General features: G+C 60.0%; 1 protein-coding gene across 3 annotated transcripts; it reads right to left on the bottom strand.

Annotated features, from left to right (window-relative positions):
• Positions 1 to 86: 86 nt before the first annotated feature.
• Positions 87 to 14,326, bottom strand: Cd99 (CD99 molecule (Xg blood group)). 3 transcript variants are annotated; one of them, XM_078035230.1, is made up of 11 exons: positions 14,149 to 14,322; positions 8,667 to 8,690; positions 7,928 to 7,978; positions 7,321 to 7,440; positions 6,640 to 6,690; positions 5,290 to 5,346; positions 5,003 to 5,050; positions 4,719 to 4,769; positions 4,096 to 4,209; positions 983 to 1,039; positions 87 to 587 (listed from the first exon to the last, which is right to left on the bottom strand). In XM_078035230.1, the coding sequence occupies exons 1-11, from the start codon at positions 14,216 to 14,218 to the stop codon at positions 562 to 564; spliced, it is 669 nt and encodes a 222-aa protein (XP_077891356.1). In that variant the 5' UTR covers positions 14,219 to 14,322; the 3' UTR covers positions 87 to 561. The 3 variants fall into 3 exon arrangements, with proteins under 3 accessions (XP_077891356.1, XP_077891358.1, XP_077891357.1); XM_078035232.1 differs by lacking the exon at positions 7,321 to 7,440 and having other exon boundaries at positions 14,149 to 14,312; XM_078035231.1 differs by lacking the exons at positions 87 to 587; positions 983 to 1,039 and adding an exon at positions 1,632 to 2,855 and having other exon boundaries at positions 14,149 to 14,326.
• Positions 14,327 to 20,091: the final 5,765 nt, after the last annotated feature.

Genomic DNA, 20,091 nt, shown 5'->3' with positions numbered 1-20,091 from the left:
AGGAGGCCCCGCCCACGCCCCGCCCACAGGCCCCGCCCACAGCCCCCGCTGGAACCCACCGAGGCAAACCCGGGCGCAGAAAGCGCTTGGTTTCCAATTTTGTTTTATTAATTGGAAAAAAAAAATCCTAAAAAATCAAAACAAAAGAAAACAGCTGGATATCCCTAAGGCATCGGAGGGACGCGAGGACACTGGGGTCAGCCCCACTCGGGAGGCCTCAGGCGTCGCCTGGGTCCAGGTACTGGGCATCGGCCCAGGGCTTGCGCATCCAGGCATCTGTCCGGGCTGGTGTCGGACCCCAGGTTCTGGGTCCTGGTGGGCCTTTCCCATCCCCGGGAGCCCCGGGGTCAAGGTGACACAAGTCCCCGCGGGTTCGTCCCGCTGGTCACCGGGGGTGCTGGTCACCTCAGGTCTGGGACAAGGAGTCCTTCAGTGGAGACAGGGCGGCGGCTCCCCGAGCGCGCGGTGGCCTCCGCGCTGACAGCTGGTCTTGCAAAGTGTCGCTGGGCAGGTGTCACTCAGCGACCGACCTAGGACTGGGCTCTTCCCGCCCAGCGGCCTCTACTTCTCCAAAAGCGTGCGCTGCACTGGGTGGACAGAGGACAGGGCGTCACTCCCCAGTGCCCGGGGCACGTGGGGACATGCTTCCTAGAGGACCCAGGAGGCCCGGGCACCTCAATCCAACACACATAGTAAAAGTCACTCCGTGAGCCCCACAGGTGACGGATGGGACCCCCAGGAAAGGGACACCAGGGGTGCTTGACCACTAAAGCCCTGTCCCCAGCCCTTTTTACTTTTTAATTTTGAGACGGGGTCTCGCTGAGTTGCTTAGCACCTGAGTGGCTGAGGCTGGCCTCCAACTTGCCGTCCTCCTGCCTCAGCCTCCCGAGAGGCTAGGATTACAGGGGTGCACCCCCGCGACACCCAGCCAAGTTCTCCTTCTTAGACTTGGAAGCCGGCCTCCCTACCCGCCCTTCCTTACCTGGTGGCTCTGCGTTGGTGCCCGCTCGGTTCTCCAAGTCCACTTCTCCTTGTCCCGCTGCAAAGAATCAAACAAACACACGCACAGCTCAGTGGAGCAGGGAACGCACTGCTCAAGATGCACAAATCACAGCCGGGGGTGGGGGTGCGGGGGGACGGGGTGGATGCCAGTGTCTGCTGCACCCCCCGGCTTCGTTTCTCAGTCCTAAGAACCTGCAGGAATGAGTGGTGGGCACGGAACCCCCACTTCAAGGCTCAGAAGCGACCGCTGGGCTTGGAACTCTCGCAGCCTGCAGAAGGGGGACTTTTCGTCCCTGCTAGTACCCCAAGGGCCATCCTTGGGCTAAAAGCTGCCCCTGCCCCTGTACCCACCTGCCCCAGAATGCAAACCACCAAAACCAGCTCCGGTACCGGACACGGTGGCCACCGCCTGTCATCCCAGCAGCTCGGGAGGCTGAGGCAGGAGGATGGTCCATTGGAGGCCAGCCTCAACAACTTAGCTTAGAGCTAACCTAAGCCCTAAGGGGCTGGGGATGGGGCTCGATCCCGTGGAACTTCAAAGTCGCGCGCCCCATGTCACCCCCTACCCCCTCGCCCTTCTCTTCCAACGCGCATCTAAAGGCCAACAGAGCTCCAAGTCCACACGAGGGTCACGGATTAAATGCGTTTATTTGTTCTCTGCACCGTCACCAAAGGACACGTTTACACGCCACACGGAGGGGGCTCACCCCCCCCCAGGTCACCCCACCCGAGCCCTCCGTGTCCCCTGATCACAGAATCTGAACGCACGGCCGCGCCCTGCCGTGGTTCAAATACCGTCGTGCCTCAAGGTGTGCGGTGCGGGTTGCAATCACGGCGACAGAAAGATGGACGCCCTAAAGGGACCCTAAGATCTGCAAACTGCACCCCCACCCAGCCTCTAAGTGACACCCACAGTGAAGAAGCCCACGTGCTTGAGACCAGAGAGCGAGCGAGCCCAAGGTGTACGCAAGGCGCGCGCTTGAGGGAGGTGCGCAGGTGGTGACCAGAGAGGGTGCTTGCGCTGCGGACAGGGGACCCAGCGGGTTGGCCCTTAACTACTGCGAACTGCGAAAGCCTGGGAGCCCAGGTCAGCATGCCACCGAGTACCAGCGGCCGGTCACTCCGCGGTACTGACAAGTGGCGTTTGCGGGGACTTGAGCCTGTGCGCCTGCGCGCCTGCGCGGACTGGCTTCAGGGGATCCGAACCGAGGATGCTTTGGACACATGTGTCCTTCCAAACAGCAAAAGGGCCATCCAGGCGGCCACCCTGGGGCGGTGATCAGAACCACAGTCGGTCTGTCCACCACCTGCGGTGCCCTTTTTGGACAACGCAGGACAGGACTCTGGGGAGCGGTGTCTGCAGACCCAGCGCGGAAGGAATCCTGGGCCGAGAAGTTCCCCTGCGCTGAGTGACACTGAGTGGCGAGGTCCCCAGGAGCAGGGGGACCCCGCCCCAGGGCTCTCCCTGCACAGTAGAGCGGCGGAGGGGTCCTCGCCCTGCTGACCCGCTGCAGAGGACCCTCGGGGGCAGGGCGACACGGCGCGCCCCGTTCTCTCTGTGGCGTTCCAAAGGGACACCATCCCTTCCCGTCCCTCCCCGCGCACTGGGTGCGCGCCGTGTGGCCCGAGCTCCGTGCACCGAGAAGGCCCAGAAATGGAGAATTTAAGGTACAGAAATCTGCGGAGGGGACCCCGCGGGGAGGAGAGAGGCGCGCTAGCTGGGGAGGGGACCCGGGCGCACAGAGGGGGAGGCGGCTCGCTAGGCCAGGCTGCGTCCTAGGAGCGGCACAAGGGTCCTCAGGGCGCTCTGGACTGGACAGGGTGCTCTGCTCCTCCCTAGGTCTTGGAGGCATCTGAAATGGGGGGGGGACCAAAAAGAAAGAAAAAAATAATAATGATAAAAAAAAAAAGGAGACGTTTAAGAGGTCAGCAGTGGGCAGGAGCCGGGTGGACAGAGCGCAGCCAGGCGGCGTTAGAGGACCAGGCAGGAGGCAGGAGAGTGAGCGCAGCCCTGCTCCGCGCAGCGTCCAGCTGTCCATCAGGGACACAGGCCCAGCCCGAAGCGCCTCCCTGAGCATGGATTAGGCTCCGCGTGGTTGTGCGCCCCCCATGCGGACCTCGAAGCTGACCCGGTGCCAGGGGACAAGCAGCAGAGACAGACCCTGCAAGCGTCAGGCAGGTGGCCGGGTGACTTCACAGTGAGCCTCCCCTCCTCCCTTCCGTGGTGGACTCGGTTTGCCCCAACCCCCTTCCCGGCCACCCCAGGTCATTTCTCTACCTCTTTCTGTCCCTAAAACCACGGCTACCTGAGTCACGCCTTGCAAGCTCACTTGAAAATTCAGGGGCGAAAACGGAATCGTGCACGACCCAGAAAAAGGTGGAGGCTCCTGAGGGAGGCCCGAGGCGTCCCCAGAAACCGAAGGTCACGTTCTCCCCGCGTCGCCACGGGGCTCCCTGGCTAGGGCGCATCCTTCCTGAGCAAGCCACCTGCGTCCCCCCCTCCCGCTGCATGTCAGACCCCGACTTGGGAAAATGGAGCTAAAAGGGAAATTGTAAAATCCACGTGGGCAGAACTCCTGGCCGTTGGAGGTCCCTGCGACTTTGGGGAGACCCAGGCCGGGCGAGGGTTTGGGTTCTCCCTGGAATTCTAGATCCTTGGTGGCATCTCCTTGATCGTGGGCCCAGATTCCCGACTTGGAGCAAATCCTGGGCCTCACTCAGGGACTTTTAAGCACCAGGTCCCAACCCCCATGACGCACCATGGAGTCCCCAAGACCTCGGTCCCCAAGGCGCCCAGAGTCCCGATTCTCCATCCAATTTTGCACCCCATCCAAGAGCCTCACTGGTGAGTTGGTTTCACCAAATCGGGCGGGAGGGACTCTCCATGTGGAGGGTCGGATGCCTCTGGGTGCAGAAAGCAAGATGGCGGCGCCGGAGCAGTTAGCAACCTGTGCACATGTGCCATGTCGGGGCAGCAGGGCCTGATGGCAGACCCAGGGAGACCCAGCCTGGCACCCGCGCGGTGAGCCGGCAAGAGCGCTGCTGCGTGTGCTTTTGCGAGGAGGCCCGGGGCGCGGCCAGGAGGGCACCTACCGTTTTCTTTGAAGCACAGCTTCTTCTTCTGGTAGGCGATGAAGCTGGAGATGGCGCCGGCCACGGCCACCACTACGGCTCCCACGATGCCGGGGACCACGCCCTCGGAGTTACCTGCACAGAGGAAGAAACAGACGTCACCGTGACGGAGAGGGACACGCGGATGGCAGTGGAAGCCCAGGACAGCCGCCCGAGGAGATCCATCTAAACACGGCAAAGAGGACGGGCCCAGGAAGCTCGGGAGGCTGAGGCAGGAGGATCGCGAGTTCAAAGCCAGCCTCCGCCAAAGGGAGGCCGTAAGCAGCTCAGGGAGACCCCGTCTCTCAATAAAATGCAAAATAGGGATGGGGACGGGGTTCAGGGGTGGAGGGACCCTGAGGCTCAATCCCGGGTACCAAACCCACCCAAAAAATCTGTCACTTAGTTCCTAAAATTGCAAAGTGGCCACGCAGCCGAGCGGCCAGCCGAGCTGTGGCCCGTGATTGACACGGAGGGACGGGGCTCTGCCCAGGTCTTCAGGGCGATCGATTGTGCAAACACTACGACTTCAAGCACTGTGTCCCCGGCGTCCCTTGTCCCCAGAGGAGAGGGGAAGGGAGAGGGCGGCCGTTCAAGGTACATACTGTCTTGTCCCTCGTTCCTGGGATTGCCGCCGTCAGAGCCACCGCCGTGTCCTGCAAGAGAAGAGTGTTGACCGAGGGCAGCCCGCTCCCGTCTCCCCCGCACCTGGAAGGTCCCCCGGAGGTCCCCTGTGTCAACGGCTCGGTCCCCATGTGGGGCTCGGAGACGGAGGACGAGCCTGCAGGGGGGTCTTTCCGCGCGTTCGAGAGTGACCTGGCAGAGAAGCTCGGGGACACTCTGCAGGGCCGGTGGCCGCGGGGGGGTGGCGGCAGAAAGGACAGCTCACCTTCACCTCCCGAAGTCCCGTCTAGGAGGTCACTGTCGGAAAAGCCACCTGGGGAGAGAGGGGGAGAGTCAGCGGGTCCTCGGGGTGGAGGGGGCCGTCCCGGTGCGGAGGCAGGAGGACGGCCAGTTGGAGGCCAGCCTCCGCCCGTCTCCAAAGGAAACAGAAAAAGGCCTGAAAACTGCTGATCCCGGCCCAAAGCGTCCTTTGGGGCAAGGACGGTCCCCACGACCCTCAGTCCAGCCACGCCCCATGACCCCGAGTCCAGCCGAGGGACAGGGGGGACTCACCAGAGGAGCCGGGCTGGTTGGGCCTGGGCTTGGGCTCATTGGGCGACGCTGGGGCGTCTGCAACAGAGTTAGAGCAGCGAGAAGTGAAGGGAAGGGACCTTCGTCGGCTTCCCCCGGGGTCACCCAGCCGCTGGACAGCACAGCTGGACCTCGCCCCGGAGGGGACACTTATCCCATGGTCACCTGGCAGTTGCCATCCACCCCCTGGTGACGATGCTACTCACTGAGCACTTTCAACAGAGGGCAAAGGTCACGTGGGAGACCATGTGAGTGAAATGAGTGGGTTGTGAGACGTGTAGACCAATAAGTGGATTAATCCACTTGGATGAACTCACTGGGTGAAGACTAATAAGTGGACTAATCCACTTGGAAGGACTCACTGGGTGAAGACTAATAAGTGGATTAATCCACTTGGATGGACTCACTGGGTATAGACTAATAAGTGGATTAATCCACTTGGATGGACTCACTGGGTGTAGACTCATAGTGGATTAATCCACTTGGATGGACTCACTGGGTGTAGACTCATAGTGGATTAATCCACTTGGATGGACTCACTGGGTGTAGACTAATAGTGGATTAATCCACTTGGATGGACTCACTGGGTGTAGACTCATAGTGGATTAATCCACTTGGATGGACTCACTGGGTGGTGGCTGCAGCAGGTGGGGTGTGGCTGGAGGAGGGGGTCCCTGGGCTGTGCCTTTGGGTTCTCTGTCCTGTCCCTGGTGAGCAGAGCTCTCTCTGCTCCCTGGTGCCCTGTTCTGAGCTGCTCTCCTCCTCTAGGCCCTGCCGCCATATTGTGAAATGATTGGGTTGTAAGAGGTGTAGACTAATAGTGGATTAATCCACTTGAGTGGACTCACTGGGTGTAGACTCACAGTGGATTAATCCGCTTGGATGGACTCACTGGGTGTAGACTCATAGTGGATTAATCCACTTGGATGGACTCACTGGGTGGTGACTAATAGTGGATTAATCCACTTGGATGGACTCACTGGGTGGTGGCTGCAGCAGGTGGGGTGTTGCTGGAGGAGGGGGTCCCTGGGCTGTGCCTTGGGGGTCTCTGTCCTGTCCCTGGTGGGCAGAGCTCTCTCTGCTCCCTGGTGCCCTGTCCTGAGCTGCTCTCCTCCTCCAGGCCCTGCCGCCATCTTGTTCTGCTCCCCTTGGGCCAGAGCCACGGAGTCGGCCACCAGGGACTGGACCTCGGACACCAGCACCAACTGCCACACCGCTCACGGCGGCAGGGATCAAAGAACACGAGTCGGGTTCCTGACGCCCCTCGCTGCTTTCTGGCAGGAAATGCGCGCGTGGGCACCTCCACGACCCTGGCTGCAGCAGGTCACTCACCGTGTCCACCACCGCCACCGCCGAGGGCGTCCTCGAGATTAAAGCCGTTCCCTAGAAACGGGGACAGGGGGTTAATTCCAAAGTTCTCGGGGCGCGATGCTGGCACGGACAGACGGTCACCCGGGGGTGGAGCAGAAGCAGCGGGTTATTAGCAAAGCTGAGCCTCGAGCGCGCGTGCAGCAGGGGACACTGGGGACCCTGGGGTAGCTCCCCTTTACCTTGCACACGGGGTGTTCCACCGTGTCGCTGGGCAACAAAGTTGCAACTGACTCACGCTGTCCATTTGCAACAAAGTTGCAACTTTCGCGGGTTCATTTGCAACAAAGTTGCGACTGCGTTTTGCGCAGTGCGCGTCCTGAGCTGCGGGGAGCCGTCCGGTGGCTTTTTCTGGGTCCTGGGGCAGCCCTGACCACACTCCCCGCTTGGTGCATGGACCTTTCTCCGGGTCCAAGCGCCTCATCCCGCCTTAACCGCGTCTATTTGCGGGACCTCAGGACGCACGAGGCCGTCCTTCTCGCAGACACGGCCTCCAGGAGCGCGGAGCTGGACCCCAGGACCGACGGGGCGCAGGAGGGAGACCCCCCCACAGCAGAGAAACCTCAACCCTCCTGCGGGTCTCGAGTGCCTCCCTTTGCAGAGTCGAGGCCCGCCCCTCCAGGAAGGCCCCACCCCGGTGCCCACCTTGCCAGGGCTTGGGGACGATCTTTGTCACGGGCCCCGGGGCTTCGAGCGCGGCCAAGCTTAGGTCAGCGGAGGGCGAGCAGCAGCTGCTCAGTGCGCGAGGGCTCCCCGCCGCGCCACCTTCAGAAGCAAGCGAGCAGCTAAGGCAGAGCGGCCTCCGCAGCGAGGCCAGCCAGGGGCGGGCAGCGGCCATCCCATCCGCTAAGATTCCAACCACACTCTGGGGCCCAGTGATGCCCGTTAAGGAATAGACGGGCAGAGGCCACGGGTCCCAAAGTTGGGCCTGGACATGGGAATGAAATGGCCCACGGCGGTCACCGCAGCGGCTCGGGAGGCCGAGGCAGGAGGATCGCGGGTTCCAAGCCAGCCTCCGCCAAAGCGAGGCCCTGAGCAGCTCAGGGAGACCCTGTCTCTCAATAAAGTGCTAAATAGGGCTGGGGAGGGGGCTCAGGGGTCGGGTGTCCCCGAGGTCAATCCCTGGTTGTCACCACCCTGAGTGACTCATGTCCCCTGGTGGCTCCGGGAGCTGTGTCCTGCTGTTAGTTAGGGACCGGGAAGCGAGCGTTTCCTGTTTCTTCTTTGCACAGCGAGGACTCTGCCTCCTTACCGTCATCGCTGGGCTTTTTGGGAGCCTTTGTTGGCTTCTGGTCATTGTCCCCTAAGAAACAAAAATAACTTGAGGTACTAGACGGAGGCAGGGAGGCCCGCTCCGCGTCCCACCCCGTGCACACGTGGAACACGGCTGGCTGCACAGCACGGTCCCGCCGGGCTGTCCCTTTCCTCCGGAGACACAGATGCCCCCGGAAACCACAAAAAGAGGAAGCTGACCAGCAAGACCGAGAGTGGACGCCCGAGATCAGAGGAGAAGGCGGGGAGGGACCCGGTGCCCCTTTACTCCTCGGGAATCCCGCTTCCTCCTCAGGGACCTGCACCCAAGCGGCCTCCGCTAGGAACCCAGGCTGGGCCCGGCGCGGTGGCTCCCAGCTCGGATCCCTGCAGCTCGGGAGGCTGAGGCAGGAGGATGGACAGTTGGAGGCCAGCCTCAGCCACTCAGCCAGGCTCTAAGCCAATTAGCATGGGACTGAGCGACTTCTAGAAGGTGTCTGCAGAGGGACTCAGTGAAGGGTCCTGAGATGGGCTCCTCCTGGGTCAGGGGGCCCTCGTGCCATGGCCGTGTCCTCCCCAGGTCACCATCTCCACTGAATGACCCCAGCGGCCACCACGGTGGACCCTGCTGGACCTGTGTGCACTGTCCCCTTCCCGAGGGGCTCACACCGTCAAGGCCGTAAGGGACACACTGTGTGCAGAGTTAAAAAAGTAAAAATAAAAAACCAGGCTCTACTCACCGAGGGCGTCGGACAGGTCGAAATCTGAGAGGAAAAGGAAGGGGATCCAGGTTAGAAACCGCGGAAATTACGCCCGACGCGGTGGCCGCGCCTGCCGTCCCAGCAGCTGGGGAGGCTGAGGCAGGAGGATGGTGAGGTCAAAGCCAGCCTCCGCCAAAGCGAGGCCGTAAGCAGCTCAGGGAGACCCTGTCCCTCAATAAAATGCAAAATAGGGCTGGGGACGGGGCTCGGGGGTCCAGTTTGTGGACGGTGGATGGGGCCAGGGGCAGAGGTCCACCAGGGGCAGAGGTCTGGACACCCCCGATTTCCTCAGAGGCTGCAGAGCTCCCAGACGTGGAAGAGGACATTTGGACACTTGGAATCCCCTCCAGGTGTCCCGAGATGGGACACATTGTTGCCACCGGCCTCCCCGAGGTCCAAACCAGCTCTGCAGCTAATCCTCGGTCCGGCTCCCCAAATCTCCTCCCCCCAACCACCTGGGCACTTCCTGTTTCTTGTGAGATCAACACTTTGGATTCCGTGTCAGAGGCAGAACAGGTTCCCCTCGTCTTTCTGAGCCTGGCTCCTTTCAGGGCACACACATCGTCCCCTGGGGCCACCAGGCTGTCACGGAGGACAGGAGGAATCTGCCTTTTTCGTGGTTGCATACTATGCCACATTTCCCCCGGGGGGCTCATCCTAGGCTGTCCCCATTTTTCTGAGCTGCTGGGAAGGACAGGGCCATGATGGTGAGGGCGCAGACGGCTGGGTCACGTAGATCGTGTCATCTTACACCAGGCGGAGGGGGGGAGGGGGCACAAAGTGACACTCAGACCGTCCAAAGAAAGCCTCCAACTTCCTCTCCTTCCCACACACAGAGCCCCGTCCTCCCTTCCGCTCCTCCTGGGTGCGCACAAAACCCCAGGTGACCCATACCCAGATCTGCTGCCCAAACACCCCACCAGGGACATTAGCAAGAAAGAGCAGGTGGCCAGTCCGGAGGGGGCCCCCAGATGCGCGGGGAAGCCGACCGCCGCTCGGGATCCTCCCTGGGTTTGCAGAGAGGCTGCCTCCGCCCCGCCCCGCCCCGCCCCGCGCAACCAGCCTCCAGATGTGCAGGGGACCGGCCGATGAGTCACCAGGGCGCGTCCCAGCAGCGGCCGAGCCCCGCCCTTCCTCGGCTCCGCGGCCTGGAAACTCCGAAAACAAGCCGCAGCGGCGCGCACGGGCCTCCCTCCCGGCCTCCCTGCCTCCCGCAGGCGCGCAGGGGTGGAGCTCCGCAGGTGCAAACGCGGCGGCCCGAAGGCGCACCCAAGGGCAGCCCGGCAGAGGCCAAGGGCCCCTGGAGGACTTGCAAACCAGCTGGGTCGACCTACGCCGAGCTTAGGCGCCGCCTGTATGCGGTGCCTTTTGCAGATCAGCTCAGGGACCCGCCTTCCAGGCCCGGCGACAGTGTAACCCCGCGGCGGCCCCCCGTCCTCTGTCACTGTGAGACATTGTCCCCCACAGTTGGGAGGGGGACAGTCCCTTCCTGAGCAGACGGTGGCTCAGGGACCGTGTCGGGATTCTCCATGACAGTGACAGCCCACTTGAGGGTGCGGGAGGGACCCAGGCGGAGGTGACAGGCGCAGAGACGGACCTGGCCGTCCCTTGGGACTCTGCACCGCGGGGCGGGTCACCACCGAAGGGAACTGTCCTTCTCTGGGGAGGAACCCGGGGGCGCTTCTCCGGGGAGCCACACCCCCAGGGTCTCGCTGAGTTGGGTGGAGTCTTGCTAAATGGCTGAGGCTGGCCTCCCAACTCTCCATCCTCCTGCCTGAGCCTCCAGAGCCGCTGGGATAACCCGGCAAAGGATCAAGGGATGGATGGGTGGAAGGAGGAGCCGGCAGGAGTGGAACGGGCTGCTTCCAGTCCTGAGCTCCGGCAAAGGGCCATATCCTAAAAGATAGGCATCAAGGAGGGGATGCAGGCCAAGGAGACTAAAACCCCGTGCACTTGGTGCACCCAGACAGACCGGATCCCTGCGCAATTCCCTACGTGACCTCAACCCAGTGAGGAATCTGGGGACAGGGCCCTGGACACTCGGGGGGGGGGGGGGGTGGAGAAAAAGCAGAATGCCCAGATGTGGATCTAGGGAAGTTCCCTCTGTGATCACACTCGCAGTCTAGTTCTCCTCCACCATTTCCACTCCCCGCTTATCTCCAGCTCCTCATCTTGCTGGACACGGAGATGAACCCAGGCAGAGGCTCTGACCCGCACACATCTCTGGCTGGAAGCCGGACACTGGGCGGGCGGGGGCCCCTGGCTGTCCGTCACTCTGTCTGAGGGAGCTAGCTCGGTGCAGAGGGACCGACAGGACCTGCAATCTTGGGGCGCTTCTCAGCGCACAGAGGTGTCCCCTGGAGAAGTGACGCCCGCGAGCGGGGGGCGGCCAGCTGCGGTTTCCAGGGCACCCGCTGGTGCGGCTCGGGGGAAGGAAAACAGGAAACAGGAAGTTGTAGAGGCGGGGTAGAGGCCCAGCCTCACCAGGGAGGCTGGCACCCGCCCAAACCAACGGCCCAGCACCAACAGGAAGCCCCCAGAGAGAAGCGGCCATGTGCAGAGGGTGCCGTTATCACCCCGATGCCGTCACCGTCCTTGGTCACCATCCTCCCTCCAGGACAAGGGCACACACAAGAAGGCCAGAGCGTACAGCTGTCCCTGAGGTGGGGACACTCTGCCACCGTGAAGGCCACCTCCACCATGCTCCGCCTGCCACCACGCTCTCACAAGGTGACGACGACCATGTGATCAACGGCTTGGGCCAGGCGCGGTGGCTCCTGCCTGTCATCCCGGTGGCTCGGGAGGCTGAGGCGGGAGGATCACGAGTTGGAGGCCAGCCTCAGCAACTCAAAGAGGCTCTGAGCAGCTCAGGGAGACCCTGTCTCTAAATAAAACATAAAAAGGGCTGGGGACGGGGCTCGGTGGCTAAGCACCCCCAGATTCAACGGCCGGTACCACCCCCCCCCAAAAAATGAATAAAATAAAATTTAAAAAAATAATTTAAAAAAATCTAAAAATGATAAAAATAAAGGCGCCGGGGTGTGGCTCCGTACTGACCGGTCCCCAGTACAAAAAAAAAAAAAAAAATAGAATGAAATGAAATAGACCCTTAGGTCACCCAGACGGACGGACAGATTCCAGGGGGGAAAATGTCCGTCTGTCTGGATTTTGGGCCTTTCTTTTGCCGAACGTGTAAATAGGTTTGAAAACCTGGTGGGAGTCAGGGGCGAGGTCCCCAGCCCGGCCAGGGGCTGACGGCTTCTGGGTTAAAGAATCCAGCGTCCCCCTGAGAGGCTCCGGGCGCCTCTGGCTACCCCGCGAGAGGAGGGTCTGCGAGTGTGCGGAGAGCAGGGTCCCCATGTCCTGGTGCCAGGGGACATGGAGAGCCCAGCAGGACCCAGGTGACCTCCCTGACTGCCCCTCGCTGGACAGTGCCCCCCGCTGGACAGGCGTCCAGTTAGCTCTGCACGTCCCCGGCCCTGTTTTGCATTTTATTTCGGCACAGGGCCTCCCTGAGTGGCTCAGGGCCTCGCTTTGGCGGAGGCTGGCCTTGAACGCGCCATCCTCCTGCCTCAGCCTCCCGATCTCTGGGTGGCCGACTGCTTCCAGGTACAGAGGGACGCTTCGTGGATGGACAGGTGCACAGCCGGCCACCTCAGATCTAAGGCACTGCTGAGCTCAAGGAGATGCACCAGGACCCAAGGTTCCCGCTCCGGTGCCACCTGGGAGCCAGAGCCCACCCTGCAGGGACTTCGCGCCCTCCTGGCTGCAGATGCCCACAATGGACCCTCAGCGTCCAGGGGTCCCCTGCCTCAGGAGGACAATTCCTCCTCCACTAGCCGCTGCCCCTGGAGACGCCAAGCCCTGGGCCTGGGTCTTCCCACTTCTCCAAAATCCCCTGTCCCTGTGGAAGGCTCGGCCACTGTCACCGTGACATTCAAAGCCACGGTTTGGGTGACCATTCCTGGTTCCTGGGCGCCGCCCACATGCCTGGGGAATGTCCAGCTCTCCCCGCGTCCCCAAACCGGGAACATGGAGCAGAGTTCTCAGCAGCAAGCCTTAGGACCCGTCTGGAGCCAAGATTGTTTGCAAAACCCCCCTGAAAACCAAGCCCGAGGGTCACTCTCGGGAACAATCTGGTCCCCATCCCGCCCACCCCAAGAGGATCTGATGGGAAAGAGGGGATCAGGAGCGGGAAGAGGAGGTGGAGTCCTCTGCCCCACCCTGCGGCCACCCCATCACGGAAACCATCCACATCCACAGCCTCGGGGTTGGTAGGGCCTGTGAGCACCACTGAGGCACTTCCAAGCCGACACGCTGAAACGCCTCATTTGGGACTCCAACATGACGAGGCCGCCCCCTCTCCACCGTACCCCTCCAAAAAGGTGCCATCGCCCCCCAATTCTGTAGCAACAGCATGTCAGGAACAAGTTAGGGATGGGTAGGACCGGCGAGCTGTGAACTCGTTTTTCCCCACCAGGAGGCAGCCTGCGCTCGTGCTTGGCCGCGGTGCATTCCAAAAGCGGGTTCAAATTGTCCCTAAAAACCGAGTGCCTGGTGTCCCATCCCCCTCCCCCCAGGTCTAGGCTGAGCTGCCGGCTGGGGGCGTTCTGCATAGAAACTTGAAGGCCCCATCCCGGCTGCTGCGCGCTTCTCATTCCTGAACCGAACCGGCGCCCAGATACCGGCAGCCGGCGCGCGCACTCAGGGACCCAGCGGTGCCCTGCGTGTGGTGACAGTGACTCACACCACCCGCGCCCTGAAGCCTTTCCGTTTTGCAAAGAGGTTTGGGCAGGGATGGGGGGAAGAAAGGGCCAGGGGGTCCCGGGGTTTCTGCTTCTCTGGCTCCTTTCCCTGCGTGTCCCGAGTGACAAGCCCCTGTCCATCTGGTAAGAGCGCCTCGTTGTCCCCGCGTCGCTTCTCCACCAGGCGTGACCCGCGGCCAGCGCTCGCCCTGCACTTTCTCTGCCCACCTCGCCCTGCCCCTCCTCCCAGGCCCCAGCTCCGGGAGCCGATTCCAAATTTAGGCCCGGGCGCAGGGCGTGGCTGGGGACGTCGCTCGCACACAAAGGCCCAGGTCCCCGAGGCCCCCCGTGCGCGTGGGCGAGAGGTGGCGACCCAAGTGGCCGGGGGACAGCGGGCACCGGGCTGCGGACCGTAAGCAGGTCGCCCGGGTTGGGAAGCGGAGGGGGACGGTCGCCGGATGTCCCCGCCCGGGGCCCCCTGCAAACTTTGAAAAAGTTGGAGACGCCCGAAAAGACACGCTGACATTTCGCGCCTGGAAGCGATCCGAGCTGGCCCCGGGGACACAGCTGGACGCGCGGGCCTGCTCCTGGAGGCGTGGGCCACCCGCTGGCCGCCCGCCAGGGCTCCGGGCGCGCACCGAGGCCCCGCCGCGCGCTGCGTCTCCCGCGATGCCGTGCGCCCCCCGCGCCCCCCGGGCCCGGTGGCGGTCACTCACCCTGCGCCTGCAGCTCGGCGCCCAGCAGGAGGAGCAGCAGCAGCCCGGCCAGGGCGGCCCGACGCGCCATGGTGCGCGCGGAGCCGCGGGGGACAGTCCGGCGAGTGGGGCGCGCGGGCGGCGGCCCAGAGATCCCGGGCCCAGGCGGGGCCGGAGGAGGGGCGCCGCGCTGTCCCCGCCCCGCGCCCGCCCCGGCCACCTCCCACTCCGCGCCCTGGCCCCGGGACCGCGGCAAACCCTGGAGGGGACCCCGCGGGGCGAGTCCCGTGCGCTCCCAGGGGGTCGCCGGCCCCCGCCAAGCCCCTCGTGTCTGCAAACTGCACCGCGGGGCTCCCCACGCGCCCCCCAGGGAGGACCTCGCGCTCGGTCTGTCCCGGGAGAGGGCAGCCCCTGGTCCCCCGCGGCCTCCCCGGGCAGCTCTGACTCGTGGCGGAGGGAAGTCCCGGGGTGGGGGAGGGGCCGCGGGACCAGGCGTACGGTTGCTCCAGCTGCGCACCGGCAAGGATTTCCCTGAAAGAGGCCTCAGCTCTGGCAGCTTCCGGGAGCAGGCGCCTAGGGGCGAGGAGAGCTGGGGGTGGGGACTGTCAATCACTGGGCGGGGGGGATGGGCAGGAAATGCCACCCCCACCCTGTTCCCAGGTCCCTGGAGGCCCGTCCTGTGGTGGGCTCTGAATCTAAAGGCCCTGATCCCAGGCCAGAGGTGTCCCCGGTCCCCACTAAGTCCATGTTGTGTTCTAGGTTAGGTTAACGCCTTTGCCTCCGCGCTGTGACACTCCACTACCCTGCGTGACAGACCCCTGAGTCACCGACTCTCCACCCTGAGTCACTCACTACCTCCCCTCTGGCCAGTCCAGGTCCTTGTCTAGCCACAGGCTGTGTCTGGGCCCCCTCCGGCCTGTGTGGGAACACCTGTCATCTGCGGCCTGCCGCACCCTGGCCAGCTGGGTGACACTCACAGGGCCACAGGGCCACAGGGCCTGGCCCTGCACCCCAGGGCCTCCACCCAGGGCCTCCACATGCTGCGGCGGCGTAACCTCACAAGAGGTTACAAATCTGTTTACAAACCTGGCCCTGCACACCTGCACCAGAGGAGAGAGAGTTTATCTTTTTATTGTCCCCTAATTGCCCTGCCACCTGACCCTGGTTGGGAGTCACAAGAAGAAAGCTGACATTTGTCGGTTGAAACAGGAAGTCTTACAGCTCACCTGAGTTGATTGCACAGCCACAGCCCCTTCTCCCAGGTTTTTCTTCTGCCCTCTTCCCCTCCTGCAGAGCCCTCACCCTCTGCCCAGTGACAGATTTTTCCAGGTTGCACACTTGGGGACAATGGAGGGGTACGATTTTTCCCTATGAGGCCAGGGAATGTTGGAGCTGTTGCAGCCATTTTGGAGCCACGAGGCCAATCAGCCTGAGATGCAAATGAAAGAAACCCAGGGGACTCCAGGCTGGTGGCCAATTCCAAAGACTCATTTGTGCCCCCTTTATCACCATGAGGTGTTCTGTTTTCCTTCAGCGCTGGCTCAGAATTACAATTTCCATTAGGTGTTGTGGGCATTTTGAAATGTCTAAAGTTCTCATCTCCAGAATGAAAATTCGATTAATGGGTGGGGGGGGGTGTGTGTGGGAGGGGATCCTTTGAATTGGATTCCACCCCCAAGGATCCAAATGTGTCAATCATCAGGTACAAGTCTTCAAGGGCCCCGCAGTGGGTACTGCGCCTACCTCTGGGCGCGGTGTTTACTTTAAAAGCCTCCATCCAGGTCTATTTATTGGTGTTTATTGGCGTTGGTCCGAGCTGTGACAGGCTGCACTTTCAGGCCACTGTGGCCCGGGCTGGGAGCCCAACCCCGAGACAGACACAAGGCTTTTTAGGAGATTAAATTCTCTCGGCGGCGGAGTGCAAGCAAAGCACAATCAGCTCATGGTAAAGACTCAGCATTTCCACCATGAAACATTTTGTTTTTGCAGACGGAGCCCCGGGTTTGGAGCCCAGGGGTGCTTAACCACTGAGCCACGTCTGTCCCCAGCCCTTTTTTTAAAAATATTTTTATTGAGAGACAGGAGCTCACTCAGGTGCTCAGGGCTTCTCTAAGTTGCTGAGGCTGGCCTCCAACTGGCGATCCTCCTGCCTCAGCCTCCCGAGGCCCTGGGAGGACAGGCGTGGGCCACTGCACCTCGCAAGTCACGCAATTTCCGATGCCCTCAAGCAGCCGGAAGAAACTCGTCAGCAAGGATTACTGAGGACACACACATATGTCATGGCATCCGTGGAGCACCGCGTGTCTGCCTGCTGTGTGTGAATACCTAAAATCAAATATAAATGGTGCATCTGTGATGTGTAGAGGGTGCTTGTGTCGTGTTAATACAAGAGCTATATATATACAATAAGTAAAACGAAATAAACAAAATATACCCAAATCTCTATACACAGAGTGCAGTATGTGTTAATATACAGGACTGCATGTGCATAGTAGGGTTAATACTGTGCAGAACTGCACAGATATTATATGCATTAACATAAAGTTGCATAGTGTTAATGCACCTACTGTTTATATATAAAATAATATATAATAAAAATAATCGATATATTTATTATGTATTATATTTATATATTATATATTATAATATATATATTATGTATTATAATTTATATATATATTATATATTATAATTTATATATATATTATATATTATAATTTATATATTATGTATTATATTTTATATAATATGTATTATAATATATTATGTTATATATTAAAATACATGTATTAACATTAATATATCATAATGCATCATATATAATTATATATTTTATATCATATTATAATATAAAACATATATAATCGTAATTATATATGATACATTATAATATATTAATAATATAAAATAATATGTCATATTATCAGGTGGTTAATATATCATAATTCATTGTATACTATAATATGAATATATAATAGTGGGGAGACCTGTGCTATTTATATTATATATAATGGAGGATATTTCTATCTGTGTACAGAGAATTCCCTCTGTATCTGTAGATTGCGTGGCATATCTAGGGTGCATAATAGTCGACATAATTGCAAACAGAATGTCAATAAAAGACATTAAAAAATGGTTCGTACAATAAAGTGTATCTACATCTCTATTTGCAAAGTGCAATATATATTAATAGGTTGGACCAAGTGTATGTGATGGACAGATGGATTGATGTCTGCATATCAAAATGGATGGATGGATGGCTGGACAGATGGGTGGACAGACGGACGGATGGATCCGTGGGTGCATGGGTGGGTGGATGGGTGGGTGGACAGACAGACAGACGGATAGGTGGGTGGGTGGATGAGTTGGTGATTGAGCAGATGAATGGTCCAGTGAGTGGAAGGACAGACAGACCACCCGGGGGGGGACCTTTCCGGACACGCTGGCCGGGCTCCTTGTAGTGGACCTAGCCCTTACACACCGGGACTCAACCGTGAGGCCGGGGACTCGGGCTGGGGACTCCACTTTGCCTGATGAGGAACCGGCCCACCGCCCCGCCCCCCTGCAGTGGGGTGGGATCAGCAGCAGGAGCTGGGGCCCCTGGATCGGGCCGTGGGGGCACCTGCCTCTCCAGAGCCTCCTGACCGCGGGCATCTTCCTGGGCCGCCCGGACGCTCCGGGATGCGGCTCCGTTTGGCAGACTCCTGGGCTCCTGCCCGTCTGTGACCGGCCCAGGGTTCAAACAGTCTCTAAGCCATTAGCAGAAACTTGGCTTCCGGCCCCGCTGTGTGTCCTGCTCCAGCGTCACTCGGGTCGGGGCTGCTGCAGAAACCAGGGAAGCTGCCTAGTGGCCAAGACGTCCTTCGTGGACAGGGCAAAACCTCGCCATTAGGCCGCCACGGAGTCAGAAAAACCAACTCCCTGCGGGACGCCTTTGCAAAGTGTCTGCCTGAGTCCATTTAGAAAGACACGCGGCCTGGCGGGGTCTGGCGGGTGAGAGCCGTGTGGGGGCCAGGGCCACACCAGGGCTGGGGTCTCCATCGGTCGGGACAAGGTGAACCTTTCCTATTCCAACTTGTTTTTCTCAGGTAATTTGTTACAGCAACGAAAAACTATAAACACTGCGGTGCATCGAGCGAGTGAAGCTCTTTGTTGCCTGAGACAAGAGCCACACAGACCTTAGGTCACAAGGTCCCACGCGGACGGAGAGTACACGGCTCCCGCCCCAAACATGGATGGGGAATTTCAAGATGGCGGCCACGGAACGTGGAAGCAACTGTGGAGATCCATTCTGGGCAAGGATCCAACGACAGAGAGTGGGAGCACACGGGATCAGCCCGGGGCAGACACCTGAGGAGACTGTGACCAGAACATGCACACGTGGTCCCATGACCAGGTCACCCTAACTGGATGCTGGTTGGACTAGAGATGACTCTGACTTGCCTGGTTCCCCGTGGGCATGAGAGAGAGCCAGTCCGTGTCCCTTGGGATAATTTGTACCTGCACTTTCTGGCCTGTTCTTGGTGTTCCCTCACCTTGGCTGGCACCTCAGGAACAAAGGGGCCTTCAGGGACATGGGGTTTCATTGTCCCCGCTCCTCTTAATGGACGACCCATTGCATGGTGTCTGCAGAGCAGGCGCAGCTTCTGTGTGGAAGGCTCGGTCCTCGGTGCAGGATCTCATGCTGCCCGTGAGGCTCATGTGGCCAGTGGACGCTTAGGTAGTACATAGAGTCCCAGACCCCACCCTAGTGCTGAACATGCACGGGGTGGACGCCTTTGCTGGGTCTTATGAAGCAGCCAAGAGCATCTACCAAGGGACAGCAAATACCCTCCATCCTCAGCCCTCCTGGGTCTCGGGAATGCAGATGATGGGATGTGGACCTCCGTGATCACATGTGTCGATGCCTTATTAAATGTCCTTCCATTTATCATTGATCTTAACTGTCGATCCATCCTCCCATTTATATATCTGGTCATCCATCCAGGCTGTATCTAAATTACTATGCATCTATCCATCATCCATACACCCATCCACCCACCCATCCACCCATCCACCCATCCACCCATCCATCCATCCATCCATCCATCCACCCATCCACCCATCCACCCACCCATCCACCATCCATCCATCCATCCACCCATCCATCCACCATCCATCCACCCACCCATCCACCCATCCATCCACCCACCCATCCACCATCCATCCACCCACCCATCCACCCATCCATCCACCCACCCATCCACCCATCCATCCACCCATCCACTCATCCACCCACCCATCCATCCATCCATCCACCCATCCACCCATCCATCCACCCATCCACTCATCCATCCACCCATCCATCCATCCACCCATCCACCCATCCATCCACCCATCCACCCATCCACCCATCCACCCACCCATCCACCATCCATCCATCCATCCACCCATCCATCCACCATCCATCCACCCACCCATCCACCCATCCATCCACCCACCCATCCACCATCCATCCACCCACCCATCCACCCATCCATCCACCCACCCATCCACCCATCCATCCATCCATCCATCCACCCACCCACCCATCCACCCATCCATCCACCCATCCACTCATCCACCCACCCATCCATCCATCCACCCATCCACCCATCCATCCACCCATCCACCCATCCACCCATCCACTCATCCATCCACCCATCCATCCATCCACCCATCCATCCATCCACCCATCCACCCATCCATCCACCCATCCACTCATCCATCCACCCATCCATCCATCCACCCATCCACCCATCCATCCACCCATCCACCCATCCACCCATCCACTCATCCATCCACCCATCCATCCATCCACCCATCCATCCATCCACCCATCCACCCATCCATCCACCCACCCATCCACCCATCCACCCATCCACCCATCCACCCATCCATCCATCCACCCATCCACCCATCCATCCACCCACCCATCCACCCATC

This window comes from Ictidomys tridecemlineatus, chromosome Y (genome assembly GCF_052094955.1).
Source record: "Ictidomys tridecemlineatus isolate mIctTri1 chromosome Y, mIctTri1.hap1, whole genome shotgun sequence".
Taxonomy (NCBI): Eukaryota; Metazoa; Chordata; class Mammalia; order Rodentia; family Sciuridae; genus Ictidomys; species Ictidomys tridecemlineatus.
Note: the sequence above shows the minus strand (reverse complement) of the source record. Positions and strands in the feature narration are given on the sequence as shown.

Coding starts and splice junctions, on each gene's coding strand:
- Cd99 (XM_078035230.1), bottom strand. CDS start 14,218: ATGGCGCGTCGGGCCGCCCTGGCCGGGCTGCTGCTGCTCCTCCTGCTG. Junction 4,770..5,002: donor CGGGACTTCGGGAGGTGAAG/GTGAGCTGTCCT, acceptor CTTCTCTTGCAG/GACACGGCGGTGGCTCTGAC. Junction 588..982: donor CACCAACGCAGAGCCACCAG/GTAAGGAAGGGC, acceptor CTGTCCACCCAG/TGCAGCGCACGCTTTTGGAG.